The 23,747-nt window shown below is 44.4% G+C and overlaps 1 protein-coding gene across 8 annotated transcripts in view; it reads right to left on the reverse strand.

The window, feature by feature from the left end:
• The window catches only part of LOC135921907 (mitogen-activated protein kinase kinase kinase 13-like), a 548,581-nt gene that overhangs the window by 211,092 nt on the left and 313,742 nt on the right, over positions 1 to 23,747 (reverse strand). For 7 of the 8 annotated variants that reach the window (XM_065456319.2, XM_070531441.1, XM_065456318.1 and 4 more), the window contains one exon: positions 20,347 to 20,475. The exons of the other annotated variant lie outside the window; for it this stretch is intronic. In XM_065456319.2, the coding sequence (XP_065312391.1) occupies positions 20,347 to 20,475 (129 nt within the window). The remainder of the gene's footprint in view (positions 1 to 20,346; positions 20,476 to 23,747) is intronic. 8 annotated transcript variants of the gene reach the window in all.

The raw sequence follows: 23,747 nt of genomic DNA on the forward strand, positions 1-23,747 counted from the left end.
TAAAGCATTCAGCAAAGTACCACACCAACGCCTGTTACTAAAACTTGCTTAGTTGAACCCGCACCCTCACATTCTCTACTGGATTTCAGAATTTCTTACTAACCATTCTCAATTTGCCTCTATTAAAAATAACCATTCTAGCTCCCTCTCAGTAACATCAGGCGTCCCCCAAGGATCTGTCATTGCACCCCTTCTGTTCCTAATGTATATTAATGACCTACCCATCCATGTATTTTCTCATATTTGTGTGTTTGCAGACGATGGCACAATTACGAACCTTTCTGATCAAAATGCACTCCAAAAGGGCCTTAACCGTGCACAGGAGTGGTGGGAACTTTAGCTAATGAAGCTTAATCCCACTAAATGCAAACACGTTTCACTTCAACACCAGCATAACCATTTGCTTTTTTCGTACGTAATCTGTAACTCCACCGTTGAACAAGTCAAACTCTATAAATACCTTGGCATCACCTTATCCTGCAATCTTTCCTTGCATGCACATGTCACCAACGTCATATCATTAGCGAACAGATCTCTCGGTTTTTTTAGGCGTCATTTGTGTCACGCCCCAAAGGACATGAAACTTCTCGCATATAGACCATTTTTTCATGGGTGCCACCATATTGCTATGCAATGGAACCATCTATGGGCAGGCGGCATGGTGGCTTGGGCGATCACTCCATTGAAGTTTCTGGCATTTGTTTTCGTGCTCGTGGGGTCTATTTAGTATGATGTGTGTCTTCTACATGCTAAACGGTTCTGTTAGATGTACTGAAATGGTTTAAGTTGGTATGGCCAGACTTTCTCCAGGAGTTGAGGCGGATGGAGCCCGCAGCACGATGTGTGCGTGCATATTTGAGCCTGCAATCAGCCTTGGAGATCAATTGTGTATTTCTGACAGTTCCATTTACTAATGTGACCTTATTGCAGTATTATCCTCTAGTTCTAAGCTGCGGTTTAGGAGCAATGAAACATACGCGATGATCGAAACAGCATGCGTACCGTTCTGCTACAATAGAAGCTGTGCTGTTATAATTTGACAAGCGTTCAAACTGTTAGCTGCAGATTACATTGCTCGACTACTTGCTTCGGTAAGTACCTGCCGTGATTGCTTAGTGCCTATGGTGTTGGGCTGCTAAGCACGAGGTCGCGGAATCAAATCCCAGCCATGGCGGGCGCATTTTGATGGGGGCGAAATGTGAAAACACCTGTGTACTTAGATTTAGGTGCACGTTAAAGAACCCCAGGTGATCAAAATTTTTGGAGTATTCACTACGGCGTGCCTCATAATCAGAAGGTGGTTTTGGCACATAAAACCCAATTAATAAAGGGAAAATTAGACACCCACCCGTTCATAGCAATTGCTACAAAGGAAACCCATACAGGTTCCTTGAAAGAAAAGCCTCGCAGTTGGAGAAAAATTTGTCCTGGTCCGGGACTCGAACCCGAGACCACCGCTTTTCTGGGGCAGCCGCTCTTCCATCTGAGCTAACCAGGTGGCTAGCAGATGGCAGGGCGAAGTCGAATTTGTCGACAACACACGAGGCAAAGGCAAGTGTTTGACGTAGTAGTTCTGCGGAAACCCGCAAGGTGGATAGAAGCAATTAATAAAGGGAAAATCAGACATCCACCCATTCGTAGCAATTGCTACAAAGGAAACCCATACCGGTTCCCCGAAAAAAAAGCCTGGCAGTTGGAGAAAAATTCGTCCTCGTCCGGGACTCGAACCCGGGACCACCACCTTTCCGGGGCAGCCACTCTACCATCCGAGCTAACCAGGCGGCTAGCAGATGAAAGGGCAAAGTCGAATTCGTCAACAACTCGAAGCAAAGGCAAGAGTTTGACATAAGTTCTGTGAAAACCCGCAAGGTGGAGAGAGGTAATTAATAAAGGGAAAATCAGACACCCACCCGTTCGTAGTAATTTCTACAAAGCAAACTCATACGGGTTTTTCGAAAGAAAAGCCTCGCAGCTGGAGAAAAATTCGTCCTGGTCCGGGACTCGAACTGGGACCACCACCTTTCCGGGGCAGCCGCTCTACCATCTGAGCTAACCATTCGTAGCAATTGCTACGAACGGGTGGGCGTCTGATTTTATCTGATGCAAGCACAGTCGCGACAATCACCTGATTGGTTATAAGCACTTAGTTTCTAGATCTACAGCCATGCCCTTTCTTTCCACCAGCAACGTCGTGCACTGACGATGATCAGCGGGCGGATCAGCCATCTTCCGTTTCAGCGGCTAGAAACCGCATGGCCAGGAACGATTTTGACGCAAACAACGAAGACCAACGAGAGCGATTAAGCTGTTTGCAGAACTGCACTGAATGAGGAGCCAGCGAGCAACATGCAAGCTGGCTCCTCTACTAACTAATCGGAGCAAGTGGTGAAGAATTTGGGCTTTTTCTCCACAACCGTCAAGTTCCAAGATAAGACAGCTGCGGTGAACTTCAACAAATCCAGTAGTTGGCGTGGTCCATTCGTGTTTCGTAAGGTGGGGTGGCGTAGAGCAGTGGGCACAGACAAACTATGCGCACAGCCCATTCGTGTTCAGAGGGGTGGAAGGACGACGGGAGAGAGGAGCGGAGAGATGGCTAAAAAATAAGTGCACGGCGGCTGTTGGAGCAGCGGCCCATCATGCAGCGTTTTGAATTTCCCATTTTATTTTTTATTTTCAAGGATTTCACATTTCACTACCTTTCGGCTCGGACACCCAGCAGCCAAACTTCATTATAACCATTAATGCGGCATCGGGGCATTGTAGTAAGCGGGTTATTTCATCATGGGAAACATACAAAAGTTGCCAGTGCAGCAGCTTCTCATATATATTGTTAAAACAGGTATCGTTAGAAGTGGGTTCGACTGTACACGAAGCGGCGCTTCAAGTGCTCGACAAGCACTTTGGTGAAGAAGACGAATTTTGCAGTCGCGCCCACTTCAAACGAAGAGTACAAAGTCCTGTGAAGCCGGCTATGGAATTAATTCAAGATGCTCAACGGCTCACCAAAGCGTACAAGTATGGCACAGCTGCCGACCTCATGGTTCAAGTCTAGATCCTTTGTGGCTTGCTATCGCTTCAGCTTCGTCGCTGCTTCATCCAACTCGGCTAGTGCTTGACCTTCAAGAAAGCATTGGAAATTGCTCAGGAAGAGGAACATACTGATAAAATAATGGCGCAGCACGGCATTCTACAAGTAGATGCTGTTTCACCGTGTCGGCAGCCACAAGATAGCGGACGCAAACAGTCTTGTCCTCATCGAGATGTTCAAGATGGCGGTCTCCGTCCCCACACGACTTCAGTTCAAAATGGTGGTTACCCTCCCCGCCCGCCAATGGACCGGCCATCCCCCCCTGACCAGGCCGAGATGGTGGACGCCAAGGGCGAGGAGGTGGGCCTCCCCGTCAGGGAAGGAGGCAACCGGGCACCTCCTCTGCCTCCATGCCATCGGCTCGACCCGGCGGCTGCTTCCGCTGCGGCTTGCTGCAGCACTGGCCCAATTTTCCGGGTTGTCCTGCCTGCCACAAATCCTGCCAGACGTGTGGCAAGAAGGGACATTTCTTTCAGCTGTGCCATTGATCAGAAAGTACATCGGGACCAGTCAACGAGCTGGAAACGTAAGACAATACTGCTAGCAAGACAGCGGCCATTCTACACACTTGAAGACACTATCCGCGCTCTATCACTTATGCGTGTTCTCGTACAGGTGAACAATGTAACGCTTCCCTTGATGGTCGACACAGGGGCAGTCGTCTCACTCATGAATTTTCGGGACTACAAGATGTACTTTTCACACATCTGCATGCTTCAATCGCATTTAATCATCCAGAACTACTCGGAGCAAGTGGTGAAGAATTTGGGCTTTTTCTCCACAACCGTCAAGTTCCAAGATAAGACAGCTGCGGTGAACTTCAACATCACTGAACGCAGTTCATCATTTCTGGGACTCGACACTATTAAGGCATTGAACGTAGTAATCGATGGAGCGACTTTGTCGTGTATCCAAGCCTCATCTCTACCTCCAGATTTCGACACTGGTTCCCGCTGGACGGTGTATCATCCCACTTCACTAAACTTATACTGTGCCTTAGGGTGGAAGCTTAGGATTGTTGGCGATTCATTGGAAAAGGACACAGTGCAAAAAAAAAAGACGACACAAGAGTGACACGCACACAGCACTGACTTACAACAGTTTATTCATGAAGCAACAAAGGAATAAATATATAGGGTGCTACCATGCGCAATGTGAATGATCGGCAAAAAACCTGGAATATCATTTGCAATGCTGATAATGATAGCCACGTACATGCAGAGCACACAAAGTACTTGCCATTCAAACCCTGTCAAGATTTCCCGAGATGAAAGTGCAATCGAAGGAGAACTGACGCACGAGCTATAAAACTTTCTAATGAAATCTGCCTCAATGATTTCACGTGTCAGCTGTGAACTATGTTTAGCCAGCACTTCGCTTTTTTCAAAGTAGGGTTTACACTCATGGTTGCGGCAACGAATACCCAGATGGCCCTGCACTGTGTTGTACACATTGTTATGGTGCTCCCTGAGATGATAATTTAAGCACCTGCCTGTCTGTCCCATGTACTTTATTCCACAAGAGAGGAATAACATACACCACGCCAGTGGTCATCATCCTCATAATCATCCGCCTGTTTTATGTCCAGTGCAGGACGAAGCCCTCTCCCTGTGATCTCCAATTACCCCTGTCCTGCGCAAACAGATTTCAACTAGCGCCTGCGAATTTCGTAATTTCTTCGCTTCACCTACTCTTTTGTCAACCTCAATTGTGTTTTCCTTTTTTTTTGGTATCCATTCTCTAACCCTAATGGTCCTACGGTTATCTAACAGGCGCATTACATGACCTGCCCAGCTCCATTTTTTCATTATGCAAACTAGAAGTGAGGCGTGCAGACAGGACACAAGAGTAGAGAAGTGGACAACACGAACGCCGACTATCAACTGAAGGGAGCACTGAGGCAAAAAATGAAAGAAGACACAAAACTTATCTGCGCATGCTCAGGAATGGTAACACCACGTGTCAATCGGGTACACGTGCTGGTCTACGTGAGAGATAACTGTTAAGACACTTAATCTCTTCCTTATGTAAAGTAATCGAAGGCTGACTCACGCACGCACTTCCACCATTATAGATATGCCATGCCTCTACCATAAGACGCGTATCTTCATTCTTATGCCTGTACAGTATCGCGCATTCATCTAACTTTGGCTTGCAGTTACAATCTCGGCAATGTAGCGAAAGATTAGAAGGCGATCCACCGGTTAACGACCTTTTATGCTCCATTAGCCTCTGGTTGATACACCGTCCCGTTTGCCCTACGTAGAACTGGCCACAGCTAAGGGGAATTTGATATACCACACCCATACGACATTCTGTAAAACTGTTGTTCTTATTGTGCTTCACTGGACAAATATCTGTTCGTTTTTTACCTTTAACCCGCTCCTTTTTATTCTGTACGGCAGCGCATATCTTACCTAGCTTATTGGGAGCAGTGAAAGAAACATTAACATCATATCTACTAGCAACTTTTTTAAGCCTGTGCGACACTGAATGAATATACGTAATAGCCACTACTCTTTTTTTGCGATTACTGCTTTCTGTGATTACGTCCGTCCCCCTGGAAACCGACTTCTTTAGGCGCTCAGCTACAGTGGCCACCGCTACATTAGGATAACCTGCTTCTAATAGGCGCCGGACCTGCGCATTAAAACTGGCGCTCATTTTGTGCATGCAGGATCTTGTGAGGGAAGACTTAAGGCACGACATGGCGATTCCGTTTTTTACTAATTTAGAATGCTTGGATTGAAAGTTTAGCAACGGCTTCGAAGATCTTGGGGAGTACTGCCAACAAACATGATTTTGTTCGAAGATCAAGGAAATGTCAAGAAACTGAATTACGCATCGCTGAGGTAATTCCTTGGTAAACTTTAATCCTCCCCCATAAAGTTTAAATTGCTCACTTACTGAGGTAGCAGCCGAGTCTAATTCTTCCCTATTGCAGAAAATTAGGTAATCATCAACGTAACGAAATATCTTGATAACGCTATCACCTAAGGCTTTCTCTAAGCAGTTGTCAACCTTACTCAGGTAAATGTTGCTAAGAATAGGGGCAACCTTTGAGCCAATGCAAATGCCTGATTTCTGCAGAAAAACGCCATCTCTCCACCCAATCAGCGTCGACTTCAAGTACATTGAAAGAATTTCTAGAAAAGCTCCCGTGGAAACACCGCATCTGTCAATAAAAGCCGACTCTTGCACTTGTTCTTTAATGCACTCATTTACGGAATTTAGCAACCCGTCATGCGGCAAGGAATAATACAGGTCTTCGATATCCATACTAAAAGCTGTACAATCACCCGGATTCTCCTCTCTTAAATAGTGAACTAGCGCCTGAGAATTACGTAGGCAAAAGGGATCTGAAAAAATTAGTGAAGCTAGGCAGTTCTGTAGGTAACTAGCGACACAGACCTGCCACGTCCCTTTCTCTGACACTATAGCACGAAAAGGAATTTCTTGTTTATGGGTCTTGGCCGAGAAAAACAGTTCTAATGTGAGGGATTTAGCTTTCTTGACATTACAAACAAGCCTATCAAGATTATGTCTTGACAAGAGGTCAACCGCACGTTGCTTAACTACCGAAGGCTTGAGTTTGACTGGTTGCAAATTCTTTTCTATGGCTGAAATCGCTTTTTCTGAAAACGCGTCATCTGGCATAATTACGAAATAACCTTCCTTGTCAGATATTACAGGTCTAAGTTTATGCTCCACAAGGTAATCAACTAATGGTCGGACAGGGTCAGGCGTCTTAAAATGGGAATTAGATTGTTTAAGGCTAGCAATGCAATCCGAAATACAGCGTGAGCGTTCTTCTTCCGGAACGAACCTAGTTATGCAGCGCGGTAAGCTTAAAACTTCAACGGGTTTTATGTTTGGCTTAAAACAGTGCTTAGGGCCTAAAGCAAGGGTTCTTTTATGGTTATCACTTACTATGGCGTCTCCAAGAACCAGTACATTATTTGACGGTGAAATATTAGAAAGGTGTCTCCTCTTACTTTGTTGAAGCTCCGGAAGTTTCATCCTCCATAGGAAGTCCGCATGTTGCATGGCTAACTTATTCCAATGGTTGTAAGGGCGGTTCCAAAGGTGACCGTCTCCCAGGGCCGCGCAACGGACCCTTAGACACTCCTGGTAGAACCTAACTTGGCGCCATGAAACTGGCGCTCACAAAATGAGCGCCAGTTTTAATGCGCAGGTCCGGCGCCTATTAGAAGCAGGTTATCCTAATGTAGCGGTGGCCACTGTAGCTGAGCGCCTAAAGAAGTCGGTTTCCAGGGGGACGGACGTAATCACAGAAAGCAGTAATCGCAAAAAAAGAGTAGTGGCTATTCCGTATATTCATTCAGTGTCGCACAGGCTTAAAAAAGTTGCTAGTAGATATGATGTTAATGTTGCTTTCACTGCTCCCAATAAGCTAGGTAAGATATGCGCTGCCGTACAGAATAAAAAGGAGCGGGTTAAAGGTAAAAAACGAACAGATATTTGTCCAGTGAAGCACAATAAGAACAACAGTTTTACAGAATGTCGTATGGGTGTGGTATATCAAATTCCCCTTAGCTGTGGCCAGTTCTACGTAGGGCAAACGGGACGGTGTATCAACCAGAGGCTAATGGAGCATAAAAGGTCGTTAACCGGTGATCGCCTTCTAATCTTTCGCTACATTGCCGAGATTGTAACTGCAAGCCAAAGTTAGATGAATGCGCGATACTGTACAGGCATAAGAATGAAGATACGCGTCTTATGGTAGAGGCATGGCATATCTATAATGGTGGAAGTGCGTGCGTGAGTCAGCCTTCGATTACTTTACATAAGGAAGAGATTAAGTGTCTTAACAGTTATCTCTCACGTAGACCAGCACGTGTACCCGATTGACACGTGGTGTTACCATTCCTGAGCATGCGCAGATGAGTTTTGTGTCTTCTTTCATTTTTCGCCTCAGTGCTCCCTTCAGTTGATAGTCGGCGTTCGTGTTGTCCACTTCTCTACTCTTGTGTCCTGTCTGCACGCCTCACTTCTAGTTTGCATAATGAATCCTTACCAACTAGCTCAGCTTTCTGTCGTTCTAAGCTCCATTTTTTCCTCTTGATGACAATTAGAATATTGTCTATACCCATTTGCTCTCTGATCCAAACCGCTCTCTTTCTGTCTCTTAACGTTATGCCTAGCAGTATTCGTTCCATCGCTCTTTGCGCGGTCCTTAACTTATTTTCAAGCTTCTTTGTCAGTCTCCAAGTCTCTGCCCCATATGTCAGCACTGGTAAAATGCACTGATTGTACACCTTCCATTTCAATGATAATGGTAAGCTTCTAGTCAAGAGCTGGCAATGCCTGCTGTATGCGATCCAACCCATTTTTATTTTTCTATGAATTTCCTTGTCATTATCAGGGTTCCCTGTGATAAATTAACCTAGGTAAATGTACTCGTTCACAGACTCTAGAGGCTGACTTGTGATCTTGAACTCTTGCTCCCTTGCCCGGCTATTCATCATTATCTTTGTCTTCTGCATATAATTCTTCAACCCCACTCTCACACTCTTTCTGTTAAGGTCCTCAATCATTCGTTGTAATTCGTCTGCATTGTTGCTGAATAGAACAATGTCATCGGCAAACCGAAGGTTGCTGTGATATTCGCTGTCGATCTTTACTTCTAAGCCTTCCCAGTTTATTAACTTGAATACTTCCAAATATGCAGAGAATAGCATTAGAGATTGTGTCTTCCTGTCTGACCCCTTTCTTTGTAGGTATCTTCCTGCTTTTCTTGTGTAGAATTAGGGTAGCTGTGGAACCTCTGTAGATATTTTCCAAGGTATTTACGTAAGCGATCTGTACTCCTTGATTACGTAATTCCTCTATGACTGCTGGTATCTCTACTGGATCAGATGCCTTTTCGTAATCTATGAAAGCCATATAGAGAGGCTTATTGCACTCTGCGGATTTCTCAATAACCTGAATAATGACATGGATGTGACCCATTGTAGAGTATCCCTTCCTGAAGCCAGCCTGTTCCCTTGGTTGACTAAAGTCCAGTACGTATTGCCCTTATTCTATTCGAGATTATTTTCGTGAATATTTTATATAATACTGGGAGTGTGCTAATAGGCCTACAATTTTTCAGCTCTTTTACGTCTCCCTTTTTGTGGATTAGTATAATGTTTGCATTCTTCCAGTTTTCTAGGACCCTTGCAGTCGATAGACACATCGTATAGAGGGCCACCAGTTTCCAAGCATTATGTCTCCTCCATCATTGATTAAGTCGACTGTTATTCCATACTCTCCTGCCACTTTTCCCCATTTCATGCCTTGCAAGGCCTTTCTGACCTCATCTCTAGTTATAGGAGGAGTTTCTGTATACTGCTCAAAACTGTTTCAATAGAGTACTCCTGAGTCCTCTGCATACTGTACAGGTCAGTATAGAATTCTTCTGCTGCTTTTATAATATCTTCAAGATTGCTGATGATATTACCCTGCTTATCTTTCAGTCCATACATCTTGGTTTGTCCTATGCCAAGTTTCTTTGTCACCGATTTCAGGCTGCGTCCATTTCTTACGGCTTCTTCAGTCTTTCTCCCGGTATAGTTTCGAATATCTCTTATTTTCACCTTGTGGATCAGTTTTGACAGTTCGGCGAATTTTATCCTTTTTTTTGAGTTGAAAACTTTCATTTTTTGTTGTTTCATTATTAGGTTCTTTTTTACTTGGGAGAGCTTGCCTACTTGTTGCCTTAGTGTCTTGTCTCCCACTTCAATTGCTGCCTGTGAAGCCAACCTAGTTACGATTTCATTCATTAGCTCTATGTCATCATCAACTCTCTGTTCTAAGGCTGTATATTTGTTTGCTAGTACCAGCCTTAATTTGTCTGCTTTTACCCTTACTGCCTCTAGGTTGACCTGTTTCTTCTCGCCCAATTTAGCTCTTTCCCTGTTCAAATTGAGATGAATCCTAGGCCTCACTAACCTATGATCACTGCGCTTTACCCTACCTATCACTTCTACATCCTGCACTATGCTGGGATCAGCAGATAGTATGAAGTCAATTTCATTTCTTGTTTCATCATTAGAGCTTTTCCAGGTCCACTTTCTGTTCCTACGCTTCCTGAAAAAAGTTTTCGTTATTCAAAGCTTATTCCTTTCTGCGAATTCTGCAAGCATCTTTCCTCTAGCGTTCCTAGAATCGAAGCCATAGTTACCAATTGCTTGTTCACCAGCCTGCCTTTTCCCCACTTTTGCATTGAAGTCGCCCATTACTACAGTATATTGTGTTCACTTTTCTCATCGCTAATTCAACATCTTCATAAAACTGATCTACTTCCCCATCATCGTGAATGGATGTTGGAGTGTAGGCTTGTACTACCTTTAATCTATACCTCTTATTAAGTTTGATTATGACTACAGCTACCCTCTCATTAATGCTGCAGAATTCGCCAATGTTGCCCGCTATGCCCTTATGGATTATGAATTCTACCCCGTATTGCTTCTTATCTAGGAGACCTCTATAGCAGAGGACATGTCCGTTATTCAGCAATGTATAAGCCTCACCAGTTCTTCTAATCTCACTAAGGCCGATGATATCCCAAACAATGTCTGATAATTCCTCAAAGAGTCCTGCTAAGCTAGCCTCACTCGAGAGGGTTTGGGTGCTAAACGTTGCAAGGGTCAGTTTGCATTGGCGGCCTGTCCGGACCCAGACATTCTTAGCACCCTCTGCTGCATTACAGGTATGACCGCCGCCTTGGTCAGATGCTCTGCAGCTGCTGGAGACTGAGGGCCATTGGGTAATTGAGTGAGCCATGTGGGAGGGAGTGGTAGAATACTGCACCAGGGAGGCCAATTCCTGATCTGGTGAGGGAGTGTCTTGTTAAAGCTTTGCGGGCCTTCCTAATTTGGTTGTACCTGGATTAGTACAGCCCCACTCGCTCTCGGCATTCTTTTGCCGGTGAGAGGCATCACTCCAAGCCTGCAGAAGTTGCACACTGAAGGAGGTAAATTTCAAGCTCACCATCATAAAAAAAAAAAATTATACCGGGATTTGAACTTCTGACTATGGCAACCGAGCCTTCACCATAGCTCAGTCAAATAATCTTGCAGGCGGGGAGGCTACCGTATCGCCGACAAGTACAGCCCCCAGGGACCCTTCATGCCTTAAAGCTTCTTTGATTTGTTCTCGATAGAAGTGTTTTCCTGATCGCGATGGGTAACTCAATATAGAATGATTTCTAAACGGCTCCGGCCTTGTAGTTCCGGAGTCACACGTGCGCAGGTGACACTGCGTAGTATTCCTCAACGGTTCCAACATTGTGGTTTTGGAGTCACCCGTACGCATGCGGCCATGAACGCGGCTAGATATACGATACATTTTCGGCAAAAGTGAACAATACTTAAATGTAGTGTGGAAAAAAAAATAAAATGAGAAGAAATAAAAACTTTCAGCGCTTACCGGGAATTCACTAGTAGCGTGTTCAAGGCGGTGCACCAAAACAACTTACAGTCTCAGCTGCCTGTCTCACACATCAGAGAAGTTATTCCTAACGAGGTGAAACTGATACTGAATCGTCGCCCAAGACCAAATGAGAGAAGGATGCCTAGGCAGTGATGCAGGGCACTAAACCCCTCCTGTGTTTCACAGTACAATGGCCACGCCTGGCTTGTGAAGCAAACTTGCAAAGCTTTGCTAGTTTTTCCAGGGTGGGAAAAACCACTACAACACCAGGGTGTTGCCCTACCCTCCTCAGTTTGTAGGACACATCATGTATACACGGAATTACTGCAAGTTTTTTTCTTTTCCACTGGCGGACGTGGTGCTCGATCAGCTTCACCATGAGTCATTTGCTTAAAAAGCTTTTCCACAACAGCTGATACTAAAGACTTCATGTATCTGGCAGACAACAAGCGGTGAACCTGAGCATCAAAACTTTTTTTGCATAGAATGCGGACATGACCTTCTGAGGGCTCTGACAAGGCACACATTAACGATTCTTCGTTTGAGTAATTTCGAATGTGCTGACTGGAAAGAGAAGTGGTTTCCCACTCCTTGGTTCGAACGACTAGTACAAATGTCTACTAGACATGCACAGCCTTACGTCCAAAAACCTTAAACAGTTATTTTCGCGTAGCTCATGTGACCAGAAAATAACTAAATAATAATAGTAAATAAAATAATAAATTAAAAACACCGAGGAATTGTTAATGTGTGCCATGTCAGTGCCCTCAGAAGGTCATCTCCGCATTCTATGCAAAAAAAGTTTCGAAGCTCAGGTTGACCGCTTGTTGTCTCGCAGATACACGAAGGCTTTAGTATCAGCTGTTGCAGGAAAGCTTTTTAAGCAAATCAAGCATGGTGAAGCTGATCGAGCACCACATACGCCAGCGGAAAAGAAAAAACTTGCAGTACTTCTGTATATACATGATGTGTCCCACAAACTGACGAGGGTAGGGCAACGCGCTGGTGTTGCGGTGGTTTTGGCACTCCGGAAAAAACTTAGTTCACAGCTGACACAGATTTCATTAGGAAGTTTGATAGTTCGTGCGACAGTTCTCCTTCGATTTCACTTTCATCTCGGGAAATGGCATATCTTGACAGGGTTTGAATAGCAAGTATTTAAAAAAAATTAAATTATGGGGTTTACGTTGTGGGGCTTCAGGCTAACATGCCCGCACCCGGCTAGCTATAGTCTAAGCAGACATGTTGCTCGTCCCCACTAAGCAGCGCACACAAAGAAGCGCCGAGGCGGGTTCACTGACTCACCTTCAAGGCATAGAGACTACTCCAGCCATGGCACCAACGAATGGGGGTTTATTCCTTGTTATGTACAAAATATGCGTACAGTACAGGAATACAGCACTGGGGTGGCAGTTGCAGACTGTGGGTGAAAGCTCCCGGGAAGTCTGCTCTGCCACGATGGCTCTTCCGAGCAGGTTCGCCACACAGAAGGGGGCTGCCTTGCTCAGAGGGTCGCAGGACCAAGTGGGTCCGCACGTCCGACAGCCAAGAGCACCGAAAGTCAATCTGTCAGGCGAAAGCGCCGCGCACCTCCGATGCTGAAGGAGAGAGAAGCCAAAGAGAGGGCGAGAGGGGCCCGCTCCTCAGGCACTGTTCCTACGGGCGGCGCACGGTGTAACGTGAGCCGCGCGCGCAAGCAGCAGGCTCCGCGTCGTGCTGGCGCCAGCGGCTGCGGGGAATGTACACTATCGAAAAGAAGGCTAGTAACTGCGTGTTTCCAGTGATCGCACGGGTGAATGGCCCATGTCGCGCGTGAACAGGAGACAGGGGTCCAAAAGGGGTCTCCACAACGTGCCAAAACCACTTTCGGATTATGAGGCACGCCGTAGTGGAGGTCTCCAGAAATTTCGACCAGCTGAGGTTCTTTAACGTGCACCTAAATCTAACTACACGGGCGTTTTCTGATTTCGCCCCCATCGAAATGAGGCCGCCGGGGCTCGGCCGCTGGGATCGAATCTCGTGGCTGGGATTCAATCCTGCGACCTCGTGCTCGGCAGCCCAACACCATAGCCACTGAGCAACCACAGTGGGTGAATAGCAAGTATTTCATGTGCTCTGTGTGTACGTGGCTATCATTATCAGCATTGCAAATGACATTCCAGGTTTTTTGCCGATCATTCACATATTGTGCATGGTAAAACCCTATGTTTTATATATTTATTCTTTCGTTGCTTCATGAATAAACTGTTGTAAGTCAGCACTGTGGGAGTGTCGCTCTCTCGTGTCATTGTCTTTCTTGTGCTGTGTCCTTTTGTAATTATACGGTGCTTTGGATTTTAACAGTGCACCACATGCCAATGGCAGTACGACTTCACCATCAGCGAGAGTGAACCAGTGTAGAGAGCTGGAACAGTCCATCCCAGTTAAAGTGTCACGACGGCAAGCTCCACGGAAAACTCAGGTTAACTGAACATCATGGGTCAGTTTGCATGTTGAGTGCATTCCTACCAGGTTTTTCTATAATCGCACGCATGCTATGGCATTAATAAAGAGAAAATCAGACATCCACCCGTTCGTTATATGCTATGGCATATAACCGTCTTATCAATTCTGTTGCAAAACAGTCAGATGCAGTACTTCAGATATGCCTTCAGTGAATTGCTCATTTCAGTGCAATTCTTCTCATTCGTGAGTGCATTCTTATAAAGCTCGTAAAGTTGCTCGAATGAGTATTACATGTTCGGCCGAAAGGCAAAAGAGTCAGGCACCATTACTTATGCTGACTGACATGCCCAGTTATACTGCATTGCTTGCAGCATCGACTGCTGAGCGTTTCACAGGATCTGAGGATTCTGTTCAGGTACAATTCAACGTCCAGCTGTAGTACCCAGCCAAAATGAACTCCTTGCTTTGCCTGACAGACGTGTAAGTGAACCCAGTGGTTCAATGCAGGCACCTTCAAAACAAATGACTGATGTGCCCAGTCCCCATGCTTTCTCTGAAACACCTAACGCTCATGTCTCCGAGCCTTTGTGCTCACATGCAGTCCTTCATAAGTCTTCGCTCCCAGCTGTGCCTGAGGAGCACGTCAGTGAATCTTCGGATTCTTTTGGACCTTGTTCTTCGCCTTCGGAGTCGTCTGACGGGTGCTTCAGTGGGCTAGGTTCGCCTGGTGAGTGCTTAGCGGAGCAGCAAAGCTCAAAAGCAACTTCAGAGCTATTACTGGCATCTATGGATGAAATGCAGCTTTATGCACCGCAATTGCCTTGGCGGTCAAAAAGGCGGCACCAGAAACCAAGCCACCTTCAAGATTGTATTTCATGATCATTTCATGTGTTCATAATAAAGGGAAAAGCAGACATCCACCAGTTCGTAGCAATTGCTAGACATCCACCTTGCAGGCTTCCGCAGAACTGTTACGTCATGTGTTCATATTTTATTACTTGCATTTCTGTAACATACCTGGACAGGTAGGTATTAAGGTGTTTTGTTGGCTCGTTAAAACGGACGTTTGGGCGAGTTGGTAAGCCATATTTTAAACAGAACAGTGCAGTTTTGATGGGGACAAGCTGGGAGAAACGACTTGGACGAGCACTGTTCGACACGACACGGCAGCGCTCGTCCGTGTTGTTTCTCCCTGCTTGTCCCCATCAAAACGGCGCTGTTGTTTCAAATTTTGTTGGCTGCTGTGTGGTCCATTGTGTTCCATGTTCATGTTTTGTTATGTGTTTTTAATTGTAAATCAAGTGCTCTATTTTGCTACTTTTTGTTCTTCAGGAAGGAGAGAGAATTGGGAAAGGATGCCAAAGTAATGTATACCATTAACAAATGTATAATGATGCTTCCCCTGCCTTCTGTTCAATATGCCTTCTTACAATTACTATTGTATAATGTATGACATTGCTTCTCCCAAGAATTGTTTTCAAAGAGAGGGGGACGGTGTTATATCGGGGTTTTGGTTTCGAGACCAAAACTTACTTGCCCTCGGGGGGCGCTGTGATAGCGACGCTGTGCCTATTTAAGGTGCCACGCTTCAATAAACTCACTCTCAGCCTCGGTCCCTGTGTTCGTCTGCATCTCTCTTCAGAATGCTGTACCAGCGTGCCCAATATGCTCGGCATGGCATTCTTGGTGGTCACACCGACATAACAATACCATGCTTCAAATGCAGCATTTTTTTTTACCGTATTTGCTCGCATAATGATCGCACTCGCATAATGATCACACCCCTGAATTTTGTCGTCAAAATTAGATTTTATTCTTTCCCATGTAATGCTTACACCCCAAACTTGTCGCAGTGATATGTCGTGCTAGCTAGTCTAATTAATGATGATTGTGCTTACCATTTGTCAAATGCTGTCAAATGCTAGGCGAATGACTCTTGAAGACATACCAAGTGGTCTGCATGCGCCAAACATTCTTAAGCAGATGCCCCATTTCATTCCTTTCATCACTTTCTGCGCTTCCATGAAAAAAAAAAAAAAAGCTACAACCAAACTTGCCTTGGCTTTATTACTTGTAGGCATAATGGTTTTGGCCAACAACAATGACAAAAAAGATGCCTTTCAATTCTTCTCGTGTGCACTCGTGGGCACGCAACAAATCGCGAGCGGCCACGATAGTGGCCACATTTACACTGATACATTAGAAGTGTACCCTATTCATACGCCGACGCTTGTAACACAGCTAAGATATTCGCCCACCGTTAGCGGAAACGCGCCGTATTAGGATGGTAGTGAAGACAAATGCAGCAGTTTCTGCAGCATGCCCGCCATGTGTTTCTATGTCACTGGCAGCTAAGCGCACCCATCTCTGTTTCTGTCCCCTCAAAGTGAACATGGCTATGTTATGGTCGCAAACTTGCCAATATTAACAATATTACTCATTACTGATACGGAAGAAACTGTCTCAATGCGCGTAATGCACTCAAGGAAAAAAAAAATTGTGTTCAGCACGTTCAGCTTGCTCCGCCGGCCGCCATTTTTGTTTTGGTGTCCCTAACTATTACAGCGCAATCGTGCAGCAGCAGCCGCCTCTTGACCGGTTGTCATCCCGTAGCAAATGTGGGATGAAAAAAAAAAAAAATTCTTTTCACAAGAAATTTAACCAGCGTAATGATCGCACCCCTGAATTTGCATCAATTTTTTTGACAAAGAAGTCCGATCATTATGTGAGTAAATACGGTATATCACGAGCAGCATGGAACACAACAAACCAGAAAATCGCGACATCCGAATGCCATTCTTTTAGTGAGGGACATTTCGTAGTACAGTTAAACCTCGGTATAATGAAGTAGGTAAAATCGGCAATTTGCTTCTTATATATCAATTTTGTTGTATTGAAATTCAACCTTTCATGCAAATAAGTACAGTCGCTAATGGATTTTTCTTACACAGAAAGCGGCCGCGGAATTTTTCGAATTACCGGGCAATAAAAAAAAAGCAAATTTGAATTAGAAAACAATTTATTTTGATGAATCTAGGAGTCAGAAAATAATGATACAGTTTCATGCCACGTCGACCATGCACTTCGCCCCCACGGCTGATAGCGTCACCCGCACTGAGATGACGCTATCATGAAAAGCGCCGGCAGTGGGGAGCAAATGCTTCGTCTGCCTCTTGCTCCAACGGGTCACCAAAACTCAAAATTACGCAACCTCCAATACTAAACGCGCACGGTAAGACAGCTTACATAATGCCATGTCGTCTTAACACGCCCATTCTTTGCACACGAGGTAGATTACTTCTAAAGCAGGGTGCGTAGACGCGCATGTGCTCAGCTGCACTTATAGCCATGCATAGCCACGGCCGAGACACATGCCAACTTATCCCCCCTGCCCCTAGCACGCAATTGCTTGCGTTATTGCGAGCTGCCCCCCTCCCCCTCTTTCCCTTTGCTTGTGTGAGAAGGTGTCACTCAAGAAGCCACCATCTTCCTTGTCTCACCCTCGCACACTTTCACTTGCACCTAAAACAGAAAGTGTGCGAGGTGCGATAGGATCTTATTGCACTTGGACTTTATAAAGAACATAATGCAGCTCCACTTCAGAGGTCACTCTTGTCATGCTGCACGCGATTTTAGAGGTGCGTTCGCAAACAGACGTTTATAACTCAACCATTTGACCATCTGTGTCCACGGATGTTTCCATTTACTGTCTCGCATGCCTTTGTGGCAGAAGCGAAATTTTGTTATATTGAAATTGCATACAAATACACTTTGCTAAATTGTGGTCCTAAATACATGGTGTTCTATGTACAAGAGGTTATAAGAAGTTAAATACTTTATTATACCAAGAATTTCATTATATCAAGGTATATTTACAACTCGCAGCTCGTATGAATAACAGAAAGGCTTGCAAATGTATGAACTATCAGCACCAGAAGCCAAGGTGAAAAAAACTGTTACTTCATTTGCAGCGTAGCAAGTCAACAAATGCATAGAAATCATAGAACCGAATCTGAACTGTGAGTTTTTATCTTATCTTATGTTAACATTTCGGTGCTCATGATACATACCGGATTGTGCCATTCATGGCTAAGTTGCCGTTTTCTGTATTTGTTGAACGACAGTTATTTCCCAACCACCATAATCAAAACAAACTGCGAAACTGCTCTTGGCACAATTGCGATGGATTTTCTCCTCTCTGCTTACATTTTTTGGTGCTCGCATCCAACCAAATGCTGCAATCAGCGTAACATGCGACCAAATTGTTGGTCGCATGTTACCAATATACCATGGGGGGTGGGGGGATGAGTACAATTGCAATTTTTGGTGCACTTGACTGAAACTGCACTTTCGGAGAGACGAAAATCCCACCATGTGAAACAGGCATAAACGCCCTGACCTTCCAAACAATCTGTTTAGATGTTCCTATTGCTTCCTCTGTACTTTTAATAAAGCATGCTTCCTAATGTGCAGGTAATGACAGAAACTTTCTATAGTTGTGAATGCCAGGATGTGAAAACTGTTGGCAAGAAGGCTGTACGTTATTCACATAACTAATAGAAAAATATTCTATAGCCAATTCTATTCGCATCTAGCACTATTTTACTCATATTCAATTCAGTCTGAAAAACTGCTATATGCACACCCCTAATAAAGTGAAGCAAATTCAGATTTTTGACTTCAACAAAAACCTCAGTGGAGGGCTCCAGAACCAGCTGTGGCCCTCTAGGATATGAAAAAATACGTCCTCGGTAACTTCTCCTACGAAATGCAACCATCAGGTGAAACACCCATCTTGGGCCGGGTAAGTAACTCCAGCTATTTTCCAGCAAATGGTACTCATAAAAGCAGACTGTGTGAACGACCTCAAGGCATGCCTGCTGCCGTGCTTCTCACTCCACGGCCATCCCCACTCGGTGGGGGAAGTCATTTTCAGTGTACATGGCAGGCCGCACCATGTGCCTTTCAATCCATTGGCCATGGTTCAGCAGGCTAGTCAGTATATTCTAAGCACTACAGTATCAAGATGGCGGCATAGTGTCAACAAGCCGAACGATTCGAAGTGTGACGGCACCTCCCAAGGCCCGATATTCTACTCGATTTTTGCTGACAGCACACTATAAAAGTGTGATTTTTCGAACTTGTAGTTCCCATTTCAAATTAATATTACCTCCTAAAAATCACCAACGATTACGATACTTTCCAATGGGAAATTGGAAGGCAGCTTTATACGTGTTTTCATTTCATGATATATTGAGGAAAAGAATTTGAGAGACATGTAGCAGAGTTGGCAATCACCGAAAATTTGATCTGCGGGTCAAATGCATCGGCTTTTATACATGACTTGGTGAATATTCCAGAGTAATTGATGGTGCCGTGTGGCTTCCAGAACGTACTACACAATTCACGTCGCATATACAATCAGATTATAAAACAATCGCAAACCATTACAATCGAAACAAGCATGAACGAGACCAAACCAAGCAACCCAAACAAGTGTGAGCGAGAGCTGACGCGAGCAGGCGATAGTACGAAACGAGCGGTCCGGCTGCAACCAGTTACGAGTACGCATGGAGTGGTTGGGTGGGTCCGCATGACACTAGTTTCCCATGCGCATGTCACTGAAGGGGCTGCTCTAGTTGGTCTCCGCCATTGACGGCTTGTGTCCTTTCTATCTCGCTCCATGTTTGCTCTTTCATCTTTCACTCTGCTTGTTCGCTTGGTTATGCCGCCACAGAATCTGATGCTTGCCGCAGGAACGGGCACCTAAGAGCTGCACTCTAAAAGGAACAAGAAACACCAACTTGCCAACTTTCAATACTACTGCAAAATGTGAGAAGTGGAGTGTGTGGTGTGCCGAGTAACCGCATATATATGCAACAAAGGTGTACAATTGAATCAATATTAACTATTACAACCTGTAATACAAGGGCCACATATCTTTTCCAAAGTTCCAACTCGAATTTTTTGGATGCGTCTAAGTAAATAAAGTTGCGCACACTCGAAAAAACTGACATGCCTTCCAGCGTGTGTGACACGATCTTAGGAAACCTTTATTTTACTAGTTTTATTCTTGCCCCTGCTGACACATAACCACGGAGTTGAAACAGCTGTAATCTGGTTTGACGCAAGTGCGCTGACCTCATCGACAGACGTTTTCCCACTTGAAGGTTGCGAGATTAAAAAACACTACCAAGGTTTTCCCACAAACATGAACAGAATGTTTCAGTCCATAGTGCCTGTGTATGTTTCAAGTAGAAAAAGTGTGACGAAAGCTCCCTGCACAATAAGCACAGTGCATAAAAACTGAACTAAGACAATGTTCTTGAATATCATTACAACAGGCAGAACAAAATGAAGGGATGGAGCCATGATACCTGGGAGGGTCCGAGGGAAGCCGGTAGGAGCGTTTCTTGCCAAACCGCTCTTGGGCCTTAATGAGGGGCCGCACAATGCGCTTCTTGCAGGGCCGGTAGCCAGAACCAATCTCCAAGCTCTGTTCTCGCCTGCAACACATGGAGTCCTTCAAGGAAATTGTAAGTACTAAAACACAAAGCTATGGTATCCAATGAGATAATCTGATGGATGCTATGACACTTGATTTTGTTTATCTGATGCTTAGAGGTGCCCTACAAACACTAAAGAGCATGAAAACATTTTACACGGATGGTGGCAGGACATCCTTCTTTAGCGAACATTAACCAGCCCGTAAAAAAAAATCGCAATAGATTGCAATAGTGGAATTTCACTGCAAAAGGATAGAAAGTTGGGCGAGTTGGTACGGTAACATGATCTTGGATTGTAGCGCGCAGTTGAACACAGACACAGAAAGGAGCAGACAAGACGAGCGCTAACTCTCAACTAAATTTTTATTAAAACGAAGAACATATGTATATATATATAGGTGCTGCAGTTTTTGCAATCACCTATATATATATATGTTCTTCGTTTTAATAAAAATTTAGTTGAGAGTTAGCGCTCATCCTGTCTGCTCCTTTCTGTGTCCGTGTTCACTTCGAGCTACAATCAAAGATCATGAATTTCACTGCTCTGAAGTGCCAAATTTTCTGCCTTTATATGTACCCAGCACCGCTACCAATGAAGTAAACAGAAAAAACCTTTTGGTCAGCTCATGACCGAGTCTTTTTCCATGACTCTGCACATGTGCTTGCAATGGGTTCCCACGAATACCTTCACATTTCAAACAACTTTCATGATGGACACATACAGCCCAGAAGTGATCAAAATATTGTGCAAATACCTAATAGTATATTTCGAATTGCATAAAAGAAAAATGTAGAATATGGAGTAGAATATAAAAAAATTTTATGCAAGGAAACCAGGTACTGCACATGCTCAGGAGTCTACATTTTAACAAGATTGTTGCTAGCTCCCAGTAAGTTTGGTACCCAGAAATTGTACAGCATGGTCTAATCCAATAAAAGGGAACACCAAATTAGTATGCTGATTACAGGTCAGTTCATATACAAACGTGTGAAAAACATGTTTTCATAAACAGAATGCAGCCTACGTCACCTGCTTTTTCCTCTGTTTAAGTGAAATAGTGATGTTATGATGACCAATGAGGTTTTCATTTCAATAACAGGTCACACTGTGTGGCATGGCAATTGTATACTGCTTAGAAAGGGTTTGGTTTCCAGCTTTCCTCAAGAAAACAGAAGAGTTTTCCAATATTTATAGCAGGTGGGATCTGTGGGTTATCATCAACACGTCAAGGTCAAACTGTACAACACACACCATGTGACTTCGCATCACTACTCTGTGCTAAGGTATTGCTGGCACAGCACAGGTCAACAGCATTCGCTCAGAACGACAGAAAGCTGAGCTAGTTGGTAAGGATTCATTATGCAAAAAAGAAGTGAGGCGTGCAGACAGGACACAAGAGTAGAGAAGTGGACAACACGAACGCCGACTATCAACTGAAGGGAGCACTGAGGCGAAAAAAGAAAGAAGACACAAAACTCATCTGCGCATGCTCAGGAATGGTAACACCACGTGTCAGTCAGGTACACGTGCCAGTCTACGTGAGAGATAACTGTTAAGGCACTTTATCTCTTCCTTATGTAAAGTAATCGAAGGCTCACTCACGCACGCACTTCCACCATTATAGATATGCCATGCCTCTACCATAAGATGCGTATCTTCATTCTTATGCCTGTACAATATCGCGCATTCATATAACTCTGGCGTGCAGTTACAATCTCAGCAATGTAGCGAAAGATTAGAAGGCGATCCACCGGTTAACGACCTTTTATGTTCCATTAGCCTCTGATTGATACACCGCCCCATTTGCCCTACGTAGAACTGGCCACAGCTAAGGAGAATTTTACAAACCACACCCATACGACAGTCAGTAAAACTGTTGCTCTTATTGTGCTTCACTGGACAAATATCTGTTAGTTTTTTTGCCTTTTACCCGCTCCTTTTTATTCTGTACGGCAGTGCATATCTTACCTAGCTTATTGGGAGTGAAAGCAACATTAACATCATATCTACTTGCAACTTTTTTAAGCCTGTGCGACACTGAATGAATATACGGAATAGCCACTACTCCTTTTTTTGCTATTACTACTTTCTGTAATCGGTCGCCATAGGAACCGCCCCTACGTCAACTGGAATAAGTTAGCCGTGCAGCACGCGGACTTCCTATGGAGGATGAAACTTCCGGAGCTTCAACAAAGTAAGAGGAAACATCTTTCTAATAATTCACTGCCAAATAACGTACTGGTTCTTGGAGACGCCATCGAAAGTGATAACCATAGAAGAACCCTTGCTTTAGGTCCTAAGCACTGTTTTAAGCCTAACATAAAACCCGTTGACGTTTTAAGCATACCACGCTACATAACCAAGTTCGTCCCGGAAGAAGAACGCTCAAGCTGTATTTCGGATTGCATTGCTGGTCTTAAACAATCAAATTCTCATTTTAAGACGCCTGACCCTGTCCGATCGTTAGTTGATTACCTTGTGGAGCATAAACTTAGACCAGTAATATCTGACAAGGAAGGTTATTTCGTAATTATGCCAGAGGACATGTTTACAGAAAAAGCCATTTCTTTCAGCCATAGAAAAGAATTTACAGTCAGTAAAACTCAAGCCTTCGGTAGTTAAGCAATGTGCGGTTGACCCCTTGTCAAGACATAATCTTGATAGGCTTGTCTGTAATGTCAAGAAAGCTAAATCCCTCACCTTAGAACTGTTTTTTTTCGGCCAAGACCCATAAACAAGAAATTCTGTTTCGTGTTTTAGTGTCAGAGAAAGGGACGTGGCAAGTCTGTGTCGCTAGTTACCTACAGAACTACTTAGCTTCACTAGTTTATTCAGACCCCTTTTGCGTACGTAATTCTCAGGCACTAGTTCAGTATTTGAGAGAGGAAAATCCTGGTGATTGTACAGCTTTTAGCATGTATATCGAAGACCTGTATTATTCCTTGCCGCATGACGGGTTGCTAAATTCCGCAAATGAGTGCATTAAAGAACAAGTGCAAGAGTCGGCTTTTATTGACAGATGCGGTGTTTCCATGGGAGCTTTTCTAGAAATTCTTTCAATGTACTTGAAGTCGACGCTGATTGGGTGGAGAGATGGCGTTTTTCTGCAGAAATCAGGCATTTGCATTGGCTCAAAGGTTGCCCCTATTCTTAGCAACATTTACCTGAGTAAGGTTGACAACTGCTTAGAGAAAGCCTTAGGTGATAGCGTTATCAAGATATTTCGTTACGTTGATGATTACCTAATTTTCTGCAATAGGGAAGAATTAGA

This window comes from Dermacentor albipictus, chromosome 1, assembly GCF_038994185.2.
Source record: "Dermacentor albipictus isolate Rhodes 1998 colony chromosome 1, USDA_Dalb.pri_finalv2, whole genome shotgun sequence".
Taxonomy (NCBI): Eukaryota; Metazoa; Arthropoda; class Arachnida; order Ixodida; family Ixodidae; genus Dermacentor; species Dermacentor albipictus.